The sequence below is a fragment of the Ylistrum balloti genome, unplaced genomic scaffold (genome assembly GCF_031769215.1).
Source record: "Ylistrum balloti isolate Yb309-2 unplaced genomic scaffold, AGI_CSIRO_Ybal_v1 Utg370120, whole genome shotgun sequence".
NCBI classification, from domain to species: domain Eukaryota; kingdom Metazoa; phylum Mollusca; class Bivalvia; order Pectinida; family Pectinidae; genus Ylistrum; species Ylistrum balloti.
Genome location: NW_026782137.1, coordinates 1,374,647 through 1,384,645, shown reverse-complemented (window position 1 = coordinate 1,384,645; position 9,999 = coordinate 1,374,647). Strand labels below are relative to the sequence as shown.

General features: G+C 34.1%; 1 protein-coding gene across 1 annotated transcript in view; it reads left to right on the top strand.

The window, feature by feature from the left end:
* The first annotated feature begins 121 nt into the window (after positions 1-121).
* LOC132550352 (HEAT repeat-containing protein 1-like) overlaps positions 122-9,999 on the top strand; it is a 28,845-nt gene continuing 18,967 nt past the window's right edge. Inside the window, exons 1-13 of the mRNA XM_060214403.1 lie at positions 122-263; positions 1,602-1,818; positions 2,008-2,152; positions 2,763-2,864; positions 3,201-3,458; positions 3,894-3,979; positions 4,449-4,709; positions 5,667-5,991; positions 6,458-6,550; positions 6,897-7,024; positions 7,379-7,569; positions 8,195-8,307; positions 9,576-9,719. Coding sequence (XP_060070386.1) covers positions 122-263; positions 1,602-1,818; positions 2,008-2,152; positions 2,763-2,864; positions 3,201-3,458; positions 3,894-3,979; positions 4,449-4,709; positions 5,667-5,991; positions 6,458-6,550; positions 6,897-7,024; positions 7,379-7,569; positions 8,195-8,307; positions 9,576-9,719 — 2,205 coding nt within the window. The remainder of the gene's footprint in view (positions 264-1,601; positions 1,819-2,007; positions 2,153-2,762; positions 2,865-3,200; positions 3,459-3,893; positions 3,980-4,448; positions 4,710-5,666; positions 5,992-6,457; positions 6,551-6,896; positions 7,025-7,378; positions 7,570-8,194; positions 8,308-9,575; positions 9,720-9,999) is intronic.

The window sequence follows — 9,999 nt, the reverse complement described above, 5'->3', positions numbered from 1 at the left end:
AATGAGTTTCTGTTTCAAATGGTTATGCATCAGAGTTGCTAATTGGTTACACAAAGCAAAAGTTTTAAGTTGTTTACAATGAATTTATTTATATTTATTTGCAGGACAAATTGAAATAGCCATGACATCCTTAGCCAAACAGTTGGAGAGACTAGCTGTTCCTCACACCCAGACTATCTATGGAGAAGATCAGAGAAAGAAATCACTCCTGTTTGATCCATCAGAAGCTGCCTCCATAGACAAAGAGACATTTTTTAACTTAGGTACACATATGTACAGAACCACTTTGTGTTTTATGTCTATGATTATATAATTGTATTTTGCAAATTATAATGTTCCTGCCAAACCAATATCTCTTCTGTGCTATTTTGCCAACTTCAAAAATGATCTTGGTCAAACAAATTATTTCTTCTCATTATATGTCTTCATTGTACCATCTATTATATTACTGAGAAAAGTTTGAAACAGAATCTGATTAGATTGTGTGGGGACTTAAAGAAGTACCAACAAGTGATTACCTAATATATATAGTTTTGCCATTGACACTATAAAGAAATCATTTCATGATGTCATTTCTGATTATTTACATCACAACAAACACATTTTATTTACAAATTAATTTATTTGAAATTAGAATATGATGCATTTTGGAAAACGAATAGTATATTTTGAAAATCAGAAGTCAAACTCAGATTGGAAATATTTCACTGTCAATACCACATACCAAGGTAATACCTTTGGTGGTATTCAGTTATATGTATGGTATAAAGAAGAAATGTGAATTAATTGCCCTGGATAAGCCAGAACAGTTAAATTTGTTATGTTATTTTATTGCCCATGTTCCTTTAGGTTATTAACTCTCTAGATTTCAACACAGGAAGAGCTACAAATGACACTGTCCTTGATTCCAATGTTTGCAATGGTACAATCTGTATTATCTGAAATTTCATTTAAGCTCAAAATTAAAAGTTTCCCCATGTCGAAGTCGGTGTAAACAATCTATCATTAAATACCTTCGGATACCGCGGTGGGTATCTGCCTATACTGAACAAACCACCTGCTTTTATGGGGACAAGGTAGGATTGAAAATGTTCAGACAGTTAAAACAACATCGTTTTCTGACCAATAGTACGCGTTCAGCCCAAGCCGGGTGTCCTCAGTCTCCTCATACTCAACTTGTTAACTGTCAGTAACCGTTAATTATACAATCAGCCAAGCCTTTCATGCTTGTTAGGTCACCTGGGTAAATTTGTTTACTTAAGGTAATTACATGTGTTAGGGTCACACTCATTGTGGTTTCCTAATTATCAATCATCAAATGTTTCGTCGCAGTGACCAGTCAATTAATTTTTCTGTAGATTTTTTTTTTTAAATCTGATCTCCAAAAAGTACCTGCGCACTATACGCGAGTGCGCACTATACGCAAATATTTACGGTATCTGAAATTTCATTTAAGCTCAAAATTAAAGAAGGCAAATAAGTAAATGTGTAATGAAGTATAAATGTTCAATATATGCATTCCATATTAGGTATTGGATAATAAGTCATTCATAATAGTGAATCAGAAATTCTTAATTGAAATTGGTTATTCTTACTTTCAGGTGTAAATGGGTTAGAGGAACTACAAACTATTGATACATCCTTTCAAGAATATGAATCCAATTTATTTGCTGAATCTTCTATGTCCTTTGAGAGAAGTGTACAGAGCAGTGAAGTAAATGATCGCCTGAATGAGACCCTGTCCCAGTTCCTGCTTCATCTGTCTCCTTATTGCCTGCTTAAACCTGCACACAAAGCACTGGAATGGTTAATATATAGGTAGGTCACTGAGACATACTCAGGTATCAAACTTTAGAAATAAAATAAAATATTGAATAAATTTGGGTGGATACTAAAAATATTTCCTGTTGATGGAAATAACATGAAAAAGATAATTGAGATATGATTTTTGTAAATTTCTTGAAACATTGTTTTCAATTCTCTGATATAGATTTCTTTGTATATCAGGTATCACATCCACCAATATAATGTGGACCAGCTTGTGATGTGTGTTCTGCCTTACCATGAAAGTAAGACGTTTGTCCGTGTCATCCAGTTGTTACCTCTTGATGCTAAAACAGCATCCAAATGGGACTGGCTCAAACCAATACAGGTGAGTTGACAACTTTTCAGTCCTAGATGACTGATATTTTTTAATCATAATATTACATTTCCCTGGTATTATCATAGGTGTGTTTAACCCTGGTAGATGTGACCATCAATATACCATTCAGCTTGTGTGAACTCTTTAGCTCAATTGATTTAGCCTCAGACTAATAGGCCAGAGGTCCCAGGTCAAAATCCTGGAGGAGGCATTGAAATAGATAGTGACCTCTGTTACATGTGCATTACTGTGAAAGTCCAAATATTTTAATTAACTGTTACTTTTTCATTCTTGCAAGGTTTGTTGTAAATATTTTTAATATCTACCTCGAAAATATGTTAAAGTAGATATCTCTAACATGTTACTTTCCTACAAGTTGCATTTTTGATATAATGTTAAACAACATATTGGGTTTTTTTCATCTTCTTTTTTAAATGTTTCCTTTACATTTACAGTGTAGTTAAATTTTGAAAAGAGAGAGGTAGACTAGATCCAAATAGAAGAAGTCTACTTTCTGTTTATAGGACTGTCATTGAATTACATTATAGATGGTTTGTGATTCCATAGATATTGTTAGGTGCTTGTTCTCATATTAATTTTTGCTAATTATCATTTTCAGAAATCCGGAGTCCACTTGGCCAAGATGACTTTAGTAAACCACTGTCGAACTAACCCAGCCTTCCTGTCTACCATCTGTGAAATGGTTTACGATTCTGTCAAGGTGGGTCTCGATATATCAAACTGTGTCATCTGTGTGAATCTTATGTAGAGCACACTGTTGTTAATGTTTTTTGAATAGTTTAGCATTCTTAAACTTTATTAGGAGAAACATTTGCAAGTGGTTTTTGTGCTGTTTCTACCTTAAAAAATCCTTTGCATTCTTAGCACCTCCCTTGCCTGTCAAGCTTATTGCTATATGTAGTGATAGGGTGAAACAAAGAGTGATCAGTATGATCACATGGAGAAACAAGTAACTGATAGAAGGTCTAAAACCAGACCATAATGTTTATTTTTTCATCTGATGGTATAATTCATAGCAAGTTTTATCTTTTCACAGGTTCATATCCAGTACAGTGAGAAATTACCACACCTGCGAACACTTTTTTCCTTTTTCACAACTACTATCATTGGAGTTCTAGACTCAGGGAAAGTTAAGGAAGAATTGGTTTCCACACTTCTAGCCCACATCAGTCATGGTCTGCGCTCCAAGGTTCTAGACTACAAGGCTGCTGTTTACATGATTACTGCACAGCTCCTCTTCAAGGCAAAACTCCAGAAATCTCTGTTAGAAACACTGATGAATGGAATGTGTAAGGTACAGATGCAAAGGCATTGTAAAATTCTGATATAGTCTACTGAAGCATTTTATGCAATTCTCATTCTTGATTTGTTAGGATGTCAAGTGATTTTAAGTTGTGCTCTATCATTTTGAGACCAAAACTAAATTCAACTTGTTTCTAGACAAGATTTCACTGTTCTGTAAAACTGTAGGACATTCCTGTGGGTTTTGATGTAGTCTAATTACCAACTGCTTAAGGGAGCCAAAATTGATACTTGCAGTGGTGGCTGAATTAAAGGGGCTGGTTGTCAGTGTTGTATACCTGGAGATATCATCATATTATCATTTAAGATCAAAAGAGATATTGAATAGCATAAATAGGCACACTGTGAAATCCTGTATTTTCCTGGGGCCTAAATTTTATATGAATTTTTTTTATGAAATAGTTATGTTATTTCCTTATGTTTACAGCACTTGTCAGCCAACCTCCTACAGGAAGCTGTCTCTTGTCTCCTCCTCATGTTTCAGAGCCAGGATATCTCTAAACTCACCAACAGGTAACAAGCTAGTCACAAGTTTTTAACTGATTTGAAGTCAAAAATCACATTTCGCATTTGTACTTTACAAAATTAAGATATCATATTAATACCTTGTGTGTTTCTCATCACATCAGCCTCCAACTACTGCAGTCAAGTTGAGACAAACAGGCTCTTTATAGTTATGATATTTGGTTTTAACTTACTCAAAACAACATTGCTTGGGGCATAGTTTTTCATTTGTACATGGACTTCAGCACTTCAATCATTTGCATTCTTTATAAACCAAAGGTCATTTGTGATCAAATATTTGAGTCAGTTTTTTTTTATTAGCAGATATTTATAATGTTCTTGTGTTCAACATTGTATAGAGATAAATATCAACTGAATCTTTTAAAAAATGAATATGTGATAAGGTTTCATTTTCCAAGTGATAACAGTTTTTGAACAGTATTAACAGTATTTTTGAACATATTATTTTCTTCCACAGAGCATTTAAGCATTTATGTCGCCAGACTACCTTAGTTGACTGTTTGGCCCATATATCTGCCAACTTCAAAGCTGACCCACTGATCCAATCATTCCTGCTCAAGTTGATACCATGTGCAGTGAGGGAGCACTCGGTCTTGACCAGTTCTGGGAACAGCAGTGACTCTGACTCGGGCAGGGGTGTACCACAGTACCTCAGCCAGTTATACACCCTGATGTCAACTGCCAGTCTTAGTCAGACTACTACAAAGCTGGCCATCAGGTACGTGTTTCTGCATCTGTTTATGGACCACAAAGATTGAAAACCTATAATAAAAATGACTGGAGTGTGTTAAGATTTATTTAAGTTTTGTGCCCCTGCAATCTTATGTAGTATGATGTTTCCCAAAAGTCTTTAGCAACTTTATTTCCTAAGGGATTTTAAGTTTATACAAAGGTTAACAATGACAATATCTTCAACAAGTTTATGTCTCAGGGTTCTAAGGTCAAGGTCACTGTTACTATTTATAGAAACATTTTAACTGATTCAATGATATAGCTCTAGTGACTTCATTTCTTTCTGGATTTTGATATTTTTTACACAAAAGTCAAACAATAGTATGAGAATACCTAAAATGTTTCTGTGTTTCCAGGTCACAGTTACTGTTTCCATTTTTTTTTTCAAACAAAGATGCTTAGTCATTGCATTATTTTGCAGATATATATGTAAGTGTCTGTTGAGACAAGCATTTCAAATACTGAAACATCCCTTTATATGCAGAGTTATGGTCCTTTATTTCATTGTGCATCAAATTATCTAGTCCAGTATCTGAATGTGTCTGATGTACTGTCACTTACTTGTGAAATTTGATACATATGTATAGTTATGAATGTTCTTTGATATCATAGTTTTTGGAGTAGGTTGCTCTCAACGAGTTACAGTATGGGAAACACATGCAGTGGTCTCAGGGCAGGTGTATCCCTGTTTTACCATTGTGAGGTTTCCTTGTCTCACCTCAGAGTTGAGATAGGGAATCCCTTTTCAATTATTATATTGCACACACTTGGCAAGTGCTAACATACTGATTTTCCCCCTGAGTTGAGATCCCCTATCTCAGTTCTAAAAGGGTGAAAGATTCTTTTCCTTGATTTCACCACCTACATGTATATCTGAAATAGCCAATCAAAATATGTTAATACATATAAAACATTATGCTACATGTTTTTCTGTGTCCTCCAGAGAAATAATTGAGAGCTATGTGAAATATTGGCCTCGTGTAATTGGAGAAGAGGAGAAGTTTGAGTTTGACCGAAGTTTACGAAGCATTGTGCGTCTACTGGAGGGAAGGTACTACACGGCGCTAGATGAAGCAGTAGAGGAAGTTCTTTCTGAGACTAAGGATGCAGCTGTCAAAGACATTGTTAAGGCATTCCTCCAGCTGTCTGTTGCTGCCATTCAAGATGATGATGAAGAAAGACCTGGCATGTCACTTCTACTTCTTAATCACCAGAATCGCATCATCAGGAGAGAGACTACTCAACGCTTCATGCAAAACATCAACTTTGTAATACAGTTCTTCCACATTTATCTTAAACTTCTTGCTCATATGCTTTGAAATATAAAACCCATTTTCCTTCTGTGCTCGTATTTACATACACTTCACAAAAAAATTTACAAGTGCCAAGAACAGAGCCTATTTTCACAGTGTAGTGGTGGAGTGCTTCATTATTAAGATAAAAACATTTAAATTGAAGTACTTTTTCAACTTTTTAACTTCTTATCACCATTCTCAAACCATGAAATTTTACTGTCCTAGTCAAATTGAATAACAAGGGTAGGATTTTTTGTGACACCCTAAATTCTATTTACATGATTTTTTGTAAGTTGTCAACATTATCTCTGTTATTACCAATACTTATTTTCTAAGATTTCATTTTAAATCATAAAATAGATTAAATTCTTGTGTAAAGTTGTAAAGTTGATCATTCCTTGAGATGGGGATGGTAATTCTACTTTGTTGTGTGTTTTAGATGGAGGACAGAGACTTTGTTTCCAATACCTTAATGGCCCGGCTACAGGACGATGATGTAGGAGTCGTACATACTGTTCTGTCGTCTAAAGAGGTAAGTAACACTATGATAAATAACCAAGGATATGTTTTAACATCAGCTTAACACCATGAATGCGTATGGTCCTGAAGCTTCATATTTTATATACAATGTAGTAGGTTTCTTGTTATAAATATAGCTATGTATTTCATTTTTTTTTAAATTTAGAAATAAATCAATATGTTACAAAGTTGTGAGGAAATCCCAAAACAAAGCAGCTACAATTAAAAAAACAGCCGACACTCACTGTATACAACATATTGATGTTGTAACTTCATGCTGTTATAGCCATTGGGTGGTTTGGACATAATTTCATTGGGAAGAAACTTTGGAAAGTTATTTTATAATGTTTTATTTGAAGGATATTTGGAAGTTTGTCAAAGACCAAAGCAAGCTCTTTGAAGTTTTGTACAAGCTGAATACTAAAGGTGAACTGAAAAGATTATCAAGCAAACAAGTTTCAGAGGATCAGAAAATGGAAGCACAATGGTACGAAACTTTGTCTAAAATAATGTAGTTACAAATAACATCCAATTTCCAAATGTAAAATATATATATATAAAGCGTTACAATAATGATTAAAAGATTTTTGAAATGTTATGTAAACAGCTTTTTTTGAGAGATAAAGATGGAAAAACATGATATTGATACAGTCACATCAGCAAGTTTTACAATAATAATAAAGCTGATTGAAGTGACTTCAACAGCATATATAAATACATTTCACAATACTGCTGTTTTCAATATAATATTTTTGTAATTAGGAATATCAATGTGGTTGTATAATGACTGTTTTGAATAGTAATGTTATGGTTTATTAATTATTTCTGTATTCCTTGGTAGGAACCAAATTGAGATACTGTCCCTTGAATTGATGTGTAAATGTCCTGAAGAATTTGACGACAAAGCCATGGCAACAGGGATACGATACTTCTTTACACTGATTGAGGAATGTAATAAGTTGGAGATGTGTAACTGTGTGCTGATGTCCCCAGTTGGAAAACGGAGCGATGTACTACAGAAGTTTGAAAAACGTATGTAATGCCTTCAATTTCATGAAGATTCTTAAATCTACATATATTGTGGTATGGTTTTGTAAGATGAAAATGTGTCATGTTCTTAGTTTAAATTGATGTATTGTTTTTTCTTTACCCTTCAGAATATGGAAGGAAATATATTTTTGGACTAGATTTGATATCTGTTTCAAATGAAACAATCACAAGTAGATGGCCCTAATGACCTTTTATGTGTTGACGGGCCGTTAAGATTGTAATAACAATAGTAATCAAATGAAACAATGAGCAATGTTCTCCACCTTTAGCCTAGATAATTGGGTTTCTATGCCTTAATTAAAAATGAAAAATTTATAGGGTCATCAAACCATGTGGGTTGAACATTCTGTGGATTTTTTCTACACTAAAATTACTACCCCAGTATACTATTGGTATACCAAGAAGAGTATTAGATAGATCATATGGAGAGACAGATGGATTCAGGTACACACCTCTATAACACTGTTAATTAAATTTTTATGTTTCATTTGGTTAAATATAAAAGTAGTTTCTGTTGGATTCTGTTGTTACCTGTCTGTATAGTTAGGCGTAGGAGTTGAGATTTCTGAGGAGTGAAGCAAAATGTTTTCTGTCTGATGTTTTACAGTGACCAGAGATTATAGGAAAGGTGTTAATAACTCACCAGACTTCAATCTGAAATGGGTCGACTATCTTGGAAAAAGCATGTCAGATTTGCCAAAGGATGATATTCTTCATTTGGTATGTATATTAAAATAATTGTTTTTATTTGTAAACTATTCATCAGTGTTATACTGTTTGATATGACAAAAAAAAAGAAAAGCAATCTTGTACATGGACACTTGTTTCACCAGTAAATGTAGGGTACAGGCTTGTGGAGAATGCTGTTGACATGGTTTTCTGGCATGGTGAGTGAACCATTCAGCTGAGTGAATTGCTTGTCAGTTGATGTGGCTGATTTGTGAAGTAAAATAGCCTGAAAATGTGCTTCGTTTAAAATGTTGATCCTACACATTATTTCTGTTCTAAAATTATACTAATTCTAAAAGATATTTGATGTCTTAATAAAAGCCATAGTTTATTTGTAAAATTATGGTTCACTAGGCAGATTAAAAAAAAAATTCCACATAAGAACAATTACCATGTATATTTCCAATTAACATTTTAATGATGAGGTAATGAGTTGTTGCAGTGCTAATTCACAAGTTTTCTTTACAAGGCTCCATCATGAATGTGGAAAGATATAAGGTTACCAACCTTACCATGTAGGTTTTCCCCACATACACTGGTTTCTTCCCACCATAAGATCTATCAAGCACTTCCATCTACACAAAGTAACTTGTTTCATAATTATTGTTGAAGTAAAGTTAAGAGTATTTGTATACTTTTCAGTTTTTAATCCCTCAGAAATATTTCTGAATTTTTACATTTACATAAATGCTTTGTCTTTGAGAGGGTTCATCCAAAATTAAGAATGTGAACAAGTTTCTATATTTAGAGATATATACATTTGAGTGTTGTAAATCACATTCAGCATCGATTTTCTACTTGGACTGGTTTGTGTTTCTTAGGAAGCTGAAAAAATGTCCTCTGTCCTAGTGGGTGTGTCCTTATGCAAAACACATTAATACAATTGCTCTGGATTGCATGTAATGGACCACCCATCTGTTCAATTAATTAGCCACCGGCTACTTAAAGAGAACCTGGCTCATAATCAACCTTTTCCATTCACAAGGTGATGAACACAGCAAACAAGTAAATCAAAATCTGATTAGATTCTTGTGGTCAGTGATCAAGCTGAAAGTGTTAAAGTACAATTAAACATTTTTCAAACATAACTTAAAAGAACATGATGTACCTGGTAATTACAAACGTCATCCCCAAAATAGGGGTCAGGGTATGTCATTGTGAGTTCTCCTCACATTTTGTATTTTGCAAGCAATTTGATTGAAAAATTGGCAAAATCCATCTTACAATGGTTTGAAATGTCACAACCCTGTTTTTTCCAGGTTGATCTATGGAGCAGAGACTGGAAGTTAAACAGGACCAAATGTCTAGTACTTCTTTTGGTAGACTGTTTGCTGAAGCATACAACTTTTACACTGGAACTCTGTAGCTATCAGATTGACTTCATTCAACGGGGCCTGACAAAGGTAAGTAGTCGACAGTCAATAACCAACAGGTAGACCTAATTCAGTGAACTCTAACATAGGTAACAGACAGGAAGACTAAATTCAGTGAGCTGTTACACAGGTAACAGACAGGTAGACTTAATTCACAGGTAAAAGACAGATAGACTTAATTCTTACATCGGTTATGGGCAGGTAAACTTAATTCAATGAACTCTTACACAGGTAACAGACAGGAAGACTAAATTCAGTGAGCTGTTACACAGGTAACAGACAGGAAGACTAAATTCACAGGTAAAAGACA